The sequence below is a fragment of the Peromyscus maniculatus genome, chromosome 13 (genome assembly GCF_049852395.1).
Source record: "Peromyscus maniculatus bairdii isolate BWxNUB_F1_BW_parent chromosome 13, HU_Pman_BW_mat_3.1, whole genome shotgun sequence".
Lineage (NCBI taxonomy): Eukaryota > Metazoa > Chordata > Mammalia > Rodentia > Cricetidae > Peromyscus > Peromyscus maniculatus.
The window spans coordinates 36380246-36396737 of NC_134864.1; the positions used below are offsets into that span (position 1 = coordinate 36380246).

At 42.8% G+C, this 16492-nt stretch overlaps 1 protein-coding gene across 1 annotated transcript in view; it reads left to right on the plus strand.

Annotated features, from left to right (window-relative positions):
• Positions 1–16287, plus strand: part of Farsb (phenylalanyl-tRNA synthetase subunit beta) — a 63153-nt gene extending 46866 nt beyond the window's left edge. Inside the window, exons 16-17 of the mRNA XM_006972125.4 lie at positions 246–401; positions 15735–16287. Of these exons, the coding sequence (XP_006972187.1) occupies positions 246–401; positions 15735–15886 (308 nt within the window). The 3' untranslated portion in view covers positions 15887–16287. The remainder of the gene's footprint in view (positions 1–245; positions 402–15734) is intronic.
• Positions 16288–16492: the final 205 nt, after the last annotated feature.

Here is a 16492-nt window from a genome sequence, read left to right on the forward strand (position 1 = left end):
AGGTTCTATAGTGAAGCTTTGGACCTGGGGCCAACACTCCTCCCCCTCCAAAGTAAACATCTTTGAGAATTTGGTGGCTGAAAAGTTTGATCTGACCGTGAATTTCTGAGGCTGAATGCTTCTCTTCATGCCGAATAATCTGTTACCTCTTTTTTGTTAGCTTTGTTCACGTTTGGTTGGGATAAGCCAGTTTCTTAAGTAATGGTTACCGTGACCTGATGATCAATCCCTTTTTGCTTTTCTAGATGTAGGTGCGAAAAACTACAGGCATCTCTGTGCTGTTTATTACAACAAGAACCCTGGGTTTGAGATCATCCACGGGCTGCTGGACAGAATTATGCAGCTGCTCGATGTGCCTCCCAGTGAGGAGAAGGGGGGCTATGTGATCAAAGCATCCACAGGTAAGATGCAAAGGCCACATCCTGTTGTTGATAAAGTCCTGTTTGTTTCTTTTGCTTTTGATTTAGAGAGGATGGGCAGTAAAGGGGAGAGAACTTTATTCTAATGAACTGTTAGTTGTTGCTAGAAACTTTCCCTCCCTTTTCCTGCAGCACCTCAGGAAGTTGTTTTTCAGAACTGCTAGGAGCTGCACAGTGTTGCTTCTGCACTAGCTGAGCTGTAGTAACCCCGGCACCACTGTGCTGCCAGCACTGGTGAGCCAGAAAGCCCGGGCCGCAGGCTCAGATGGCCTGAGGGGCAGTCTGTACTCAGCTGCATGGCTGAAGCTTTGAGACAAGGCGAAAAGAAAGCTATTACGAAAAATGTCACTCATTAATCAAGGTGCAAGGTGGGATCTGCTGCCCAAAGCCCAGGCCAGTCTCTGGCTTTCATCCCTTTCATCCAGGCCAACTCAACACTACATGTGCCCTCACGTGCTGGCCTGTCCTTGTCTGAGGAGGTCGGAAGCTTTTGCTTCTCCTCGTCCTGTAGCTTGAATCTAAGTTTATTTTCTTTGACAAGAGACCTAGAAACAATTGAAGAAAAATATTTTTGATCACTTATTCCTGCTCTTCACCTTGCTGTTTTTTATGCCTGCATTTGGCATCCTAACTTGCCACCACAACTTTCATTTTTAAAGTATTACTCAGCAGTTATTTATAGTGAGATTTGGTGAGTAAATATTTTGGGGTTTTACCTATATTTGTTTTTCTTAATCCTCAGATTTTTTTTTTAATTGTGGCTTGTTTTCATTTTTATTTTGAGCCATGTTTTGAAAATAGCTCTGAAATATATAGCTATATTGGGTTATTTGCTCAGCTAAATTGAGAGGTTTAGTAGTAGAAGAAATTAGGCATTTTCATCAGAAATGACCCAGTAAAGATGTGTTATGCTTACATCACAGAGTCCAGTGCTGGGACTGGATCATAGAGTCCATCCAGTGTAACATCTGGGCTTTACAAGTGAAGGAATTAAGGGAAGGCAAGTTGTAGGAGTTGGGCCTGGTTACTTGTGTTCAAACTTCTCTACCAGTTGCCTCCAGGGTTCATTGTCCATGGTCAGTCAGCAGCTTACCATTCTAAAAATCTACTCCAAGATCAAAACATTAGTGAGCTTGTGGGAAGTGATAGGGATAGGAAAGAATAGGTGGAGCCAGGGTCTACAGGTGGGTGCTGTGGGATGTGTGTGTCGTAGAGTACCATTTGTTTGACTCCAAGCTGGGAAGGCCTTCTACATGCTGGCAAGGGGCTTCAGCTAGCTAGAGGGAAGTGTTGAAGCTACTGATTCTTTTGAAGCAGGTGAGTGGTAGATGTCCGCACTTCAGTGGGGTTAATGCGTCAGCAATGAGGCTGGGTCAGGAGCGTGGAGAGTGGTGAAGAAATGGTGGGGAGGCTTTGCAGTGTGCTATACAGCAGTGCTGAGTGCTCCATGTGACTGAGAAGCCTGATGGAGGCTCCACTAAAGACAAGAGCAGCAGTGGCCAGTGTGATGCTGGAGATTTCCTAGTCCATAGTCATAGTCCATACCACTGAGAGCCCTGTGTGACAAGCCAGCAGTTGTTGATCTGAACATTACATTTTTGTAATTCTAGACTTAGGTCATTTGAATCCTGTGAATATTAAAGTTCAAGCAATAGAGAACTTATCAGCATCTAACTTCCCTAATAGCAGATAATCTGCTATTTTGGCCCAAAATTGTTTTTAAATTACAAAATGCATCCATAAGTTATAACCGCCCCCTCTTTCATTTTTTGAGACAGTCTCACTGTGTAACTCTGAACTCACTATGTAGCCCAGTCTGGCTTGAACTCAGAGATTGATCTGCTTCTTCTCCCTCCTATTGAATCTAGGATAAAAAGTGTATGCCACCACACCCACCCAGCAATTACAGCTTTCTTCATTACTTGTAAGTCTTTATGTGCCTTTGATTAGGGTAAATTGTTACCCTTTTCCTTCTTTTCAGTGCTAGAGAATACACCCGGGACCTTGGGCTGTTGAAGCAAAGTCTCTGCACTGAGCTGCACCCCCAGCCCTTGGCTTTTTGATGCAGGATCTGCTTGCTTAGCCTAAGCTTGCCTTAAATTTTCAGCCCTCCCTCTCTCCTTTGCCTCCTGAGTGCAGAGATGATTGGTAGGAGCAACCACACCTAGCTTACTTGTTTTGTTTTTTTTTTTCATGAGTATTTAAGGCTCAGATTTAATTCTCTTTTTGAATCTACATTTGGCTCTCAAATGCCAAAGTTTAAACTTTTATGACTTTGAAAAGCTTTGATAGAACTTCTGTACATGGGTAGCCTGGATCAGTATTTTCTAACGTGTCTAACTGCTTTTCTTGCAAAGAGTAGGGAAATTACTTTTGTTTACTATCACCATCAGTGGCCACATCCAGCTCCCTGGATTCTGGGGCATGGGCCTAGTTCCTGGGTGCCTTTTCTTAGGATGCTTTTTGTAAGAGCCACCAAGCCAAGGACAGTTAGTGCCATTTTAGATAATGGTTCTTTGTTTTTCATAGGGATTTCTTAGTCTGTTTTGATTATCTAATGACAAATTTGATTATCTTTTTTATGGTCAGAAAAATCAAGGTCTAAATAAATGGCTTGTCCAAATAAGTCAGCAGAAAGCCAGGATTTGTCCTCTCTGTGATATGTATGCACATAAACCACAACTAAGGAACAAGAACTGGTTTCCAGACTCCAGAGTCAGTCTGTAAGCACAGGGATTTAGTTGTTGGAATATTTTTATCTATATGTTTTCTTCAAGCTTACTGTTATTTTTCATATACATGCATATATATGTGCATACACACACCTATCTATGTGTGTGTATATGTGGTAGGAAAAATGTATATGTTAGGAAAGGATCTTCAGAGGAAGGCAGGTGCGGCCAGAGTAAGAACTACTGTTTCATGCCAGTTTTGATTATTGAGCTGTCTTCTATTACTCCAGCATATGGTTTACTTTTTAATAATTAAAGATCCCTAGTGGCTTTGCAGTTATAATTTGGCTTAGTCAGTTTAGTAGAGTTTCTTCCTCCTATCAGTTGGGCCTTATCTCTTTCTGTCTCTTAATGCGTACCACCAAGCTCCCTTTGTGCTGCTTTGCTGGGAAGGTAAGTAGAGTAGAGCTTAATCTTCCAAGAAAGTTGGCCCTGCCCACTGTGAGAGAAGGAAATCTGGAAATTCGTTTGGCTGATCATCACATCGATCCCGAGGAAGGCGATGATGATAGACCGTAACCAAATGATCATGTAGTAGCAGCTCCGCAGCCAGAGGGAAAAACCATGGTTGCTAATCATGCAGAGTTCTCATTTTCACCATAACGTGATGTCGATCATCAAGTGGATGATAGAATGGGGTCAAGTTGAGTGGAAAGGGAAAAAAAAGAGCCTTTACTTGTTAGCAGACTACAGAGCATTTTAAGGGTTTCAGAAGTTCAGCACAGAGTTTTTTAGTGGCATTTGATCAGATCATTATAGCAAATATATGTTTTTATTTTTTTCAGCTTTCCCTTCATTTCTGTGGTTTGTTGCAAACTAAATTATGTATGTTAAGATGCACTTAGCCTTTTAAAAAACCACTTCTGGGCAAGGAAAATTCTCAACATATTTGTGTTTAGAACAGTAATGTGGTTGCTGGGCAAATCAGTGGCAAAAATAATTTCTTGTCGAATGTGGTGGGCTTTGTGACTGCCTCATTGACTCCAGCATGTGGTTTTTCCTCCTTAGCTTGTTAACCTAGTTCAGTTTTGATTTTTTTACAATTCTGCAGAAAGTTCAGTTTAGCTTGAGACAAGATCCTTGATGAACAGACAGGTTTCAGAGCTTTAGTTTTGACAGTCTTGAGTTTTCATGCTGCTCAGAATTGATTTCAGGAAATGAAAAATGACCTTGTCATGCCCACATGTAGCCCAGCACCATATGTACTCACCCTGGTTATTAGGTGCCTTCTGTTACAGTAACACCTAGTGGTCATTGGCTTGACCTGAGGTCATGACCTTATTCCCCTTTCAGGACACCTGTGAAAGATCTCAGATGCTAAAATATATGGGTGAAATTGTTTCCCTTGTCACTCTGTCTTAGTGTAATATGAGCTTGGAAATTCAGTGGGAAAGTACCTGTTGACTAGCTTGTTGAAGTCAAGGTGTTCAGTTTATAGTTTGGTTTACACAGAGCATCCTGGGGTATAATACAGGGGTTCTAGAGAGCATACCCACACTCAGTACCATCAGCCAAGACTAGTCTGTTAAGGCATTGGCTTTGGTAAAAAGTTTAAAAGCTTGGGATCTTACGACAAAGGGACCTCTTCTGCAGTTGTCTACGGCTGCAGGTGAGGTTCCCAGTCCTGCACCGTCCATTTGCTTTGAAGTGGTGAAAGACTGGGAGGGCCGCAGGGCAGCAGGGCTGCAGGACCCGCTCAGGACTCACTCAGTCTGCCTTACTTGTGAATGAGTGTTCATTGTTCCCGCCTCACCTCTGTGCAGAAAGTAAAGGTCTCCCCACTCATGGACACTTACTTAACTTTCTTTCAATGTGTTCTTGTTCTGAAAATTGTATAAATCACAAATCCCACACTGAATGGCTTAGTTCAGTGCTCTGATACAGTTGTAACACAGTGTGGCAAGCTTTGTGTTGTTGTTGTGATTATTATGATTATTACTATATCTCCTAAAGACTTTTTTAGACATTCTCTTTTTTCCAAAATTCAGAACTGTTTCTTTATCCTCTGCTTAGGCCAGCTCCTGTGTATGACACAGAGATACATAGCACATAGATCTTTTCTGTTAATAAGAGGTTTCTCTCAGGCCTTTGTCGGAAATGCTCTTCCTGGGGATGGTAAAGCCTCCCTTCATCAGGTCCCAGGCTCTCAGGAGGAAACTGCTTCAGTGGCTGTACTTAATGAAGGGAGAACTGGTCTCAAATCCCCAGTGTTCATACCGTGATCCTAAATGAGGAAGTGCATCCATTTGGGCTGATGGATTTTCTTAACTATCCTCAGACAAAGAAGAGAATTAGCATACCCCAGCTTGAGAAAAGGAATTGGTGCTGCCCAGATCTACCCAGGACTGACTCTGCATCAAGAATACCTTCTAGTCTCTCCAGTTACTAGCCAGACATTTTTTTTTCTTATTCAAATTTGATTAAATTTTAATACTGTAGATATACTGTGTGTGTATTGCTTATGTGCTGTATGTATAGCTGTGTATATAAAATCTATAAGAGTTAATAATTCTATGTATGTGGATACATGCACCACTGGGGTCAAACCTACAGACTGTCACATACTAAGCAAGTGCTCTGTAAAACTTGCTTTGCTTTGTTCAGTGGAGAGTTAACATTGACCAAACAAATTTAAACTTTTAAAATTGTTTATTTATACAATAGATTATGCATCTTTGTACAAGCCCAATACACAAAGTACTTTGATCTTCTTTAAAAGCTAGATTCTGTGGATGAGAAACCATGCAGAATTTATCTTACCGAATCTCGCTTGTTTCACTTAAAATGAGATTCAATCCATTATCTGGTGAATGATCAATTCCATTTTTCTTTATGGGTAGATAATACTCCACCACCAAGCTAAACTTATAATTTGGAAGTCAAATTTAAAAACTACTTACTTTTAGGTTTATATCTGCTGAAAAAGTTTGGTTTTTATTTTTGTTTTGTTTAATGTTGCATGGTTTTGATTTTTGAGGCAGGTCTCATAGCCTAGGTTGTCCTTAAACTTGTTGCTTGGGCTAAAGATCTTAAATTATTGATCCTTCTACTATATTTTTTCTTTACTTATTCTTGTGGGAGGTCTGGGGCACACATACCACAATGTCTGTTGTAGAAATCAGTTCTCTTTCCCCTGTGTGGGTCCTTGGGGATGAAACTCAGGGCATCAGGCCTGGTGATAAGCACCTTTACCCACTGAGTCCTTTCCCTGCCCAAACTCCAGGTCCTGCTGCTGCTACCTTCTGAGTGAGCACTAGGATTATAGGCATGTGTCACCATGCCTAGTTTATGGGGTGCTTGAGATTGAGCCCAGGTCACTGCATGCTTGTCCTCAGACCTCTTCTGAAATTTTTAAATATTATTTACTCATGTAAATAACAGTGTATCAAATTACCTATGCAATTCATAAAAGTATGAATATCTCCATGATAATAAATGAGAAAGTAATTGAATTAGTTGATAGATATTTTGTAGTGTTATGTTTTTAACATTTGACAAATATACATTCAGAACTTTTTAAATGAAGTGATAAAATACGAACTTTTTAGTTCGGTCTCAAAGCCTAAGGCACACATAAAGGTGTCAGAAGAAACAGAAGCGCCCACACAGGACAGGGAAGTCCCTTAGTGTGTTTGTGCTTCCTCTCAGTGGGTCTCATTTCCTGTCTTGTTTGGGTTTTGAGACACAATCTTGTTTTGTAGACCAGGCTGTCCTTGAGCTTGTGACCGTCTTCTCAGCCTCCTGAAAGCTGGGATCACAGGCAGGCCTGTGCCACCATGATCAGCTCAGCGTGGCCTCGATATAGAACAGTTTTGGTAGTTTTCCCATCATAGTCACATATTTCTGGATTCTGTAACACAACTACTGCATACATCTGCTGTGTTCCATGTCAGTATTGCTTGGGTGAAAACCCAGGGAGAGGAATTAAACATTGAGTCAAATTTTTGTCAAGCTGACCTTAGCTTTAAAGGAGGCAAACAGGAGACTGAGGGGACCTGGCCTCCTTATTCTTGCCTTGCTTGAGATCAATACCTTCTATACAAACTCTTCTTCAGCACCCTCTTCTCCCTGGGGAGTTTGCACTACCCAGCACCAGCTGTTCTTGCAGGGTTCTGTTTCGTCCCGAGTGCCATCTTGCCTTCTGTCCCTCATCTGAGACCTTGAGTGCATCCCTCTCTGCCGAATCCAGATAGGTTTTTCTGTCTCCCTCATCCATGTAAGGGCCACACTGTATGGGAAACAGAAAGGGAAGTCTATAAATGGAGGGGAATGGTCATGTGCAGCCAGGCTTTTGTGACGGGGAAGGAAATAGGATGCTTCCAGACCCCTTTTCATAGTAGCTCTACCTTGGACTGGAGTCAGCTACGCGTCCAAGGGTCCCTGGCTCCTTTTAGTGAGAGATCAAGTTCAGGTCACCATGTGTGCACGCTGTCGTTGTCCTCTGCTTCTGAGTGCAGCTCTGTTCCTGGGCTTTTTGGTGTATGGAGATTATGGAGATGCAGAAAATACTTGTTCCTTTTAGTTTTAAGTTTTTCAAATAGAACACTTTTGTTTGCCTTTTCGTTCTGGGCCTTGAACCTAGGACTTCCAGATTGTTAGGCAAGAACTCTACCACTGAGCTACATCCTCACCCCAGCATGGGTGTTCTCAGTTCACATTCAGCACTTGAGGACATTTACGAATATACTTGACTTTACAGTTCCTCTAGTTTACACTGAAACTCTGGGTTCTTAACACATATTCATCGTTGCTGGCTTACACTCATCTGGCTATTTATGTCATTATAGTTTCAAAATGAAAATTCTAGTAGTATTAACTGTATGACTGCTAAAATAATTTAAAAAAACTAGTCACTTCTTTTTATTCTCAGAATGTAACCTACTGAATAAGTATGTTTAGATAATCATCTTTAGCTTTTGTTCCATCTTTGATTCCTTTCCTGCCTTCCAAGCCTGTGTTTTTTGTTGTTGCCGTTGTTGGTTTTTGGTAGGCTTTTGTTCTGTCTTTTGAATCAGAGTGTTTCTACATAGCCACAACTGACTGGCCTTGAACCCATGATTCCTCTGCCTTCGCCTCCCAGATGCTGGAATTACATGTGTGCTCCACTGACCTCAGCCTTCTTCTTTTCCTTTATCCTTGTGTGGTTTGCTTTCAGACATAAGTGCACATGTACGTGTATACACCTCTGCCTTCTCACCTGAGCGGGCAATGCTGTGTGTACTGTTCCATAGCTGACTTCTTGTCCCAGCAGCAGCCTATGCAGAGGCAGCCTGTGGGGTCTTGTTCTTTGGCTCAGGTGAACTGCTCCTTTCCGTGGTCCAGAGTTGGACCAGTTCTCTGTTGGTGAACAGTGGCTTGTTTCCAGTCAGTACTGCACTGTAGCCTTATGCTCGTGCTTTCTGATGATTTTCCTGTGGATTTTGGGAATAATTCCTGGAAGTATGGAGTTATTGGGACAAAGGGTATGTTGTTATTGCACTAAGTTTGGCTAGATACCCATCTGTTAGACCTTTGATTCTCACACTGTAGGTGCAGTAGACAAGAAGACCTTGTTTATACGAAATTGTAGGTCCTGTGGTTGGTTGTTTTTTTTTCTGTTGTGTCCAGTCTCATAGATGGGAAATGGCATCTCACTAACTTTTGACCTGGACCTTGTATGAACAAATGTTAACATAGTTTCACATTTATGTCAACTTTTAAACATCATATAGTCAGTTATTCATTTTTCCTTTGGAATCTGACTTTCTTTGTTGGGAAGTGTTGCCCACTCTGAGATCAGAAAGGAGTCCCCATGTGCCCATTAGCAGCACATTCCAGTCTCCCAGACAGTCGCTGCTTACTCTGACCACAGTAACGAAGACTGGGTTTCAGCTTCCTCACAGAGTGCTTCCTAGGTTATTTGTGCTTACCGTTTTGCAGTTATTACTGTGATTTTTATTAAATTGTACTAATTAACTTCCAAAATTTCCCATATTTTATTGTAAATGCCTTTTGAAGTTCATGAAGAGATTGAGGGAACAGTATCTTATGATCATCCTTCCACTTGTATATTTAAAAGGCAAAATAACTTTGAAAGGTCCTTCAGTCAAATTGGAGAGGTCCAAAAGGAAAGATGATTATAGTGAAAAGTAGGTAAGAAGTACAATAAAGACCCGACTCATACCAGGATGAAGGGCACAGAGCCGCCTTTAATCCTAGCACTTGGGAGGTAGAGCCAGTCACATCTCTGTGAGTTCAAGGCCAGCCTGGTCTACAGACCAAGATCCAGGACAGGCACCAAAACTACACAGAGAAACCCTGTCTTGAAAAACCAAAAAAAGAAAAGGAAAAGAAAAAAAAATGCAGTTCTGGGGCAAGAGAGATGGCTCAAGCGGTTAAGAGTACTTGCTGCTCTTCTAGAGGACCTGGGTTCGTTTCCCAGCATCCACAAAGGTGGCTCAGAACTCTCTGTAACTCTTCTGACCTCTAAGACATGAATGTTGTGTCCCTACACATATGCAGGTAAAACACTAATTTACAAGTTTTAAAAATCAGTATTTTTTTTAAATGTAATTTTATTTCCCCAAATGAGTGCTGTGGGTTGTAATGCTGCTAGTATTCTGTTGTATTAATAGCATTACAGAGTGTACTGGGTATGTGCTAAGGTTAGAGGTGACACACTGTCATTCTGCTCTGTTCCCTCTTTAAACTCTATGGATTTACTTACTGGAAAGCAGAGGATGTTCGCAGACATGAGGTGGTGGGCAGCTTGACCAGCAGCTTATGAGCATCATGCTGCAGCCTCATCTGCCGGTGGCCCTTTTTCACCTTTGGCTTGCACTCCAGCCTCTGGTATTGCTTGCCTTGGGCAAGATTCCTAATCTCCTGGTGCTTCTCTTCTGCCCATCTGTAACTTACATTGCGCAAAGGGCTTGGACAGGTCCACACTCTGAGACATCTTACTCTCATGGTGTGTGTGTGTGTGGGGGGGGGGGGTTGTCTGAGCAGAAAGGATCCAGCACCTTCCCCTCTCTGCTCATAAAGTTAACTCTTAGGAAGTGACAGCCATGGAAGCAAAGACTGGATTGGGTGTTAGAATTTGAAATATTTCATTAAAAGAAGATTTTAGTGAATGAAAGGGGCATATATCCTTTTGACATTGTCCACTGAGGAGTCCAGACTGGTCTCAACCTGGCAGTCTTTTGCTTCCTGAGTGAAGACAGGTGTGAACTACCATGCCTGACAAAAGATGGTTCTCTGTTGAGGACATTTCTCATCTGGGTTTTGCTGATTTCTTTTAAGAATAAGGTCCCAGGTCCCTGGCCTCATTTGTAGTAGAGCACATGGTGCCGGGTCTTGATCCTGGCACCCTCCCCAAGCCATGAGTTGGTAAGTTCCAATTCTCTCTAGTCCCACTGCCTCCCTGTAAGAGTTAATGGTGTCTGCAGGTGTGTTGGGATTAGCACTGTAAAGTTGTGTAAGGGGTTTTTCTTTCTTTTGATCTTCAGAAAGGGATGAAAGATGGCCATTAAATTCAAAGGATTAGGTCCCCTCTCTTTATAGACTTTAGGTACCATAAATATTCACTTCAAATGCAAGGTGAAGAATTGTATACATCTGGGAGAAAATGGGTGTTTTATATTACCAGTCGGAAATTATTCAGTCTCCCTTTACAAATTAAATGGTCTTTGCAGAGGCCTTTTCTCCTGAGTGCACTGAGATCAGGGGAAAAAGGTGTTTTTTGTGTTCATATCTTGGTTGGGATGCTTTGGCTCCTTAGAGCCCTAAAGCCTTTTCTTTTACAAATTAATACTTACCTATGGTGAACCTCTTTCCCCTCGTATGATTCTGTCATGTCCTCAAAAATCTGCTTGTTCTAAAACCTGAGAACAATGGCCCCACAAGAATGAAATTCTGCATGCATGCGTGGAGGGTGTAATTGAGTAGGATTTATTTATCTGTTTGTTTGTTTACTTACCCTTTGAGAAGTGCGTAGGGTTTGGATAGGCACCAACAATAAAGTTGTTAGACTAGTAACATATTTTTTCTTTTATCCATATTATATAATCAGTCATTTTGAACAGACTTAAGAAATATTCAGTTGGTATCTACAGTTAATACATTTTCCATTTCATACCTGAATCTGAGGATATGTGTGGTGAAAGCTAATGAGGATAATTTCTGTTATTAGCAACAGCACACTACTTTACCAGCGTTCTCTGCCTGTTCATTTTGTTGTTTGATGATGTTCTTTTTCTTTTCTTTTTTTTTACACTTGGATAATAAGTACCCAATTACAGTCACTTGTGAGCTTGAATCCTAAAGTATGTATTGACAATATGAAGAAAAGGAAGAGTGAAATTAAATGAGCAGCTGATATTTCAGAGCATGTCAAATAAAATGTTAAGGAGTAACCAGTGGCAGGAGTGTGGGAGGAGGGCCTCCTGCTTGGTATCACACACACACACACACACATACACACACACACACACACACACACACACATACACACACACACACACACACACACACACACACACACACACACGTGTGTGTGCACACACATACACACACACACACATACACACACACACATACACACATACACACACACACACACACACACCCCTTGGTGCTCTCAGATGAGGGGTCTGTTGAGTTATCATTGAAAGCTTCTACTTCCGATGCTTCATGAAATTAAAGGAAGGAGGGAGCGTGTGGAAAGCTCCTGCCAACTCCAGGCTGTAATACAGCTCTGAAATGATGGGGGCGAAAGGAAACTGTGGAAAGTGTTTGGCAACGGGCAAGAGAAGGCACTCCCAAACGCTTTGATGGTCAGTTAGCCAGAAAACGCGCTAAAGACGGGGTGCTGCGCTAGATTATGGGCCCAGGGATGACCCTAAGGACACAAAGACTTTAATTAAGGGGCTTATTCACACCCCACTAAGTTTGGGAAATTAAGCTCTTCTTTGTGCCTAACTGGTGTTTCTTTTATCTGGGCTTCCGTGTGTGTTGCAATAGAGAGCAACATTTTCCCGAAATGTGTTCTGCCTTAGAAGTGATAACCGGGCCAGATTTCACGTAAAGCCTTGCGTTTGTCGTGGCATGGAATTCACGCAGATGTGGGTTGGAGCTGGTGCACTGGACCTTTTCATCGTGCTCTTACACAGTAGAAGAGAGTGAGGGGACCCCAGCCTCTGCATGTTAGTTCCCGTTCACAGGTGGTGGGCAGTGTGCTTGCTGTAAACACAGCATGTTACCTTTTCTCCAGAAACACATTTGTGTGTGTGATTTGATAAAGGCGGCTTTGACTGCAGTCCAGGTCTGACTTTCTGAAAGCCTAGGCCGTGGCCTTCAGATGTGATGTTATGTCTTTTCAGACAGAATTGATGATATATTAGGTTAGTTGGAGCTTTTGGGTCATATCCATCTACCTGGGTACTGAGCTGGACCACTTCCTTTGGCCAGCAGTGGGCATTGTGAATGAAAATTCCCGAGAAGAAACTGTCTGGCTGTAAATGAAAAACTCCCACAAGGAGTTTGTGTGTCTGCAGACTTGTGGACCAATTGGAATTTCAGTAGTGTAAAGAGACTGGAATTTTTGTAGATTCAGAGGCTAATTAATTACTTTATCATGGGCTAGTGTTAGCTTTCTGGAGCAGCCATTCCATGCCCACCTCTGTATCTGAACTAACACCTCATGGTAATACATCAAAACCTCTTAGAAGCTGTTAACAGAACACCAGCTTCCACCAATCCAAATGCTAAGAGTGTCATCAGGTAATACTTTAGGCCTATAGAAAAGCTTCCGCCATCTCGAGGTACCCATCTCTCTGGTGTACCCACCAATACATTTTAAGCTTGCCTTGATTTATGACTTTCTTTGTTCTGTAAAACTATAAAAACCCTGTGAAACTGCTTCCATGTTAAAACATGGAATTTGGGGTAACGTAAATCTGTGTTCCCAGGCAATGGTCACTCAAAATGCTCCAGAATAAACTGTGTCTTCTTCCTTTTAAGATGAGAGGTGCGGTCTTTTCTGTTGACGGCATTCTCACATCTAGAAGGCCTGGGACCCTTGACGTGGGCTCCGTGCCCTTTTTCATTATGAGGCAGTTCTGCCTGTGGAGTTTGCTTTGCTCTCTAAGTTTTAAAAATACTGAGAATGCTTCGGCTTTTGTAATTTTACCCTACACCAACATTTCTAGTTCACCTACACCATCAGTCAAGTGGAGGGTTTGTTTCTTAAGGTCCTCTCTACCCTTGGTGTCAGAAGGCCCCTTTGCATGCTTTTTACTTTGTGTATTGGGAGAACAGAACCTCAGCTTGAGCTAACTGAACGGGAATATGCGACTCCTAGGTAGGTGTTCACCCGTCATCTGAACGTGTTAGAAGTGGAGAATGGAAAATGGCAGGGCAAGACAGAGTCGTCCCCACAAGTCCAGGGGTGCAGTTCGGCAGGACAGAGAGAGCTGCTCGACGCTGCTGTGAGTGGGGAGCCTGGTGGCCGAGGACCTTGGAGCAGCACTTGTGACTTTTGGCCCATTTTTTATACTCTTTACTTAGGAACATGTTACCTAGCTTTGAATATGAATTTTCTTTGTTTTTCTCTGGAAAAAGAGAAAATTACATTTACTGGTATAAATATTTTTGTTACTATGTACCTAGCTGATTGGTCCAAATTTATAGGCGAAGTAAACCTGGCAACTGAAGAATATAACTGAATTTTACTTTAAAAAAAAAAAATGCTGAATCAAAATGTTATATGAGGTAAAAGTTTGATTTCTTATCTTAGGCTTTATTTTGCTAACATTGTCAGAACCAGCACATCTGGCTTAGATTCTAAAATAGTTTGGTTTTATGCTTCAGTAAAAATGAATCCAATCAAATTGGAATTGAAAATAGATAAAAAGAGAACCTTTGGTACAGCAAGGCTGTCAGGAAGGTCTGGGCATTTCCTCTCCTGGTGGCCTTTCAGAACAGGCCAGAGCCCTTGCCTGGTAGTGCGTGTGTGCTTAGAGCTCTGTCTCCAGGGAGGAGTGGTCTGGGCACACCGCAGCGCTGGGGTGCTTTGAAAAGTCCTTTTCATTCCACCTCTAGGACAGCGAGCCCTCCTTCCCTCCCTCCCTCCCTCCCTCCCTCCCTTCCCATTTTCCTGTTGTTGGGGTGGAGTTGACAGTCTTGTCTTTTTAATTTTGTTAGTAATGGGTAGTGTTGTCTTTTAAGTTATATTTTCATTTGACAGGATGAAAGTGTGTCATCTTTTCAGATTCAAGCGGAACTACTGTCCCTGCCAGGCTCTCTGTTATCTGTCCAGTTTGGGTTCTGAGTTGTTTTATACGTTGTTTTCCTCACCCCTCTCTGGGTGTGGATAGTGCACAGAGCCAGCTGCAGCACGTAAATGGACAGCTTGCTTCGACTGTGAAGCAGTCACTGAGCTTGATGAGATGTGGGGAAAAAAAACTTAGCCTTGTTGCTTTGGGGTTCAGAATGACAGAAGTGTTTTCCTGTCCTCTGCTGAGAATAGAAACAAGTATCTCTCCGTGCTGGGCAGTCTGTGTAAGTCTGTCTCTATGGTATCAACTCAACAGTAGCAGATTCCCCTATCCGCCCATCCAACTCTGTGTTAATTATGCTGACCTTGGAGCTATTAGAGACACAGCAGTTTGCTCCCCCATAAATAATGCACTCGCCCTGAGTGGCAGGCTGCAGGCTTGTGGCTCAGCTCTGCTGGGTATTTATAGTTCAAGCCAGTAAACATTTTGCTTGAATCCTTCAGGAGCCTTGGGCCTGATCCCTTTTCAAGTGGGTGTTGAGAGAAATGAATCAGCATTGTTTTGAACTACAGCAGAGTCCAGCGCGCTGATAAGCCTTCTGTGGCACTGGTTATTTAGTGGCTTGGGAGTGGACCTCCGGGCTTGTTGGTTCATTTTCAGCTGGTTGAGCCTCAAGGATGGTTACTGGGTGGGAGGCTGGAGCCGTGCTCTGGCAGCAGATGAAGAAAGCTCTCTGCTGCCTTGAAGTAAAACAAGAATCAGCTAGGACTGGTGTGGGGCTGGCATGGGGTGGGCCTTCACTGGGGCTTTACAGACGATACTCCCAACATGCGGAGGGGGCTCTGTTCAGGCCTGTGATCACGTGTGCACATCTCTGGCGGTGGTGTTTCATCGTGGGTTTCTTGTGTAATAAGGTGAAGGGTGACATAAGGAGAGAATGGAGTACGTGCGTACTGGTGTGGGAAAGCCTGCTTCTCAGCGTGTTCCATCCGTGCAGGCTCATGTTGCTTTCCCCTGTGTCCTTTCTGGGACTTAGTTCCCCTAAGACTCTGGTGATACTCCTGCAGCCTCCCAGCTCAGCCCCCATGATCAGAAGTATAGGCTCTCATTTTCATATTTGTTCCTGATTTGTTTTTTTCCTGTAGGAGTTTCTTGGTGTAACGCAGTAAGTGCTTCTTACTACTAGAAAGTGTGAGGACACATTTTCCTAGCCAGTGGCTTTAAGAAGAATGGTTATTTTTAAAGGAGACCTGTAGGCTTTTAGTGTTCAATGGCTATTGACTTTTTCCCCCAGAAGAAACATTGATTTTTCTCTCCCTCTGTTTCAGGTTCTGCATTCTTCCCTGGGCGGTGTGCTGAAATCTTTGCCCGGGGTCAAAGCATCGGGAAGCTTGGCGTCCTTCATCCCGATGTTATCACCAAATTTGAGCTGACCATGCCCTGTTCCTCTCTAGAAATCAATATAGAGCCGTTTTTGTGAAACTGGTCTCGGTTGTGCGGTTCTGCCTCTACTGTCCCTTTCCCTCCTGTGGTGTCCTTCGGCCCTCTTACAGGGAGCATCCATTTGTGCTTTAATGTTTAATAAAGTGAGATGTGCTAGCTGGCGCCTGGAGTAGCTGCATTAGGCCAGCTTGTGGAACAGCCAGTGTGTATCTACGCACTGCACTGGGGGGAGGTGCCCTGGACAGGCAGGGTGAGTTCTGCAAGTGGAAGTATTGCTTGGACATGAGAGTCTCACTGTTACTCATGACTCCAGTGTAGCAGGATTCCATGTTTTCCTTATTAATGAAACAAGTGATTGATAAAACACACATTGTACATGTTTAAGCCTTTTCTACACTTGACATGTATTAATCAATAAAATCAGTACTTTAAGAAAAATTTTAAGAATCCGTTATGGTCAAGCAGTGGCAGCCTTTCAAGTTGTCTTTTTTTTTTAAAGTTGATTTATGTGTGAATATATGTGTATATGACTGTAGTGTGTGTCCGTGTCCGTGTGTCCATGTGTCCGTGTCCTGTCCATCCTAGTTAGGTTTACTGTTGCTGTGTTGAAACACCATGACCGAAAGGAAGCTGGGGAGGAAAG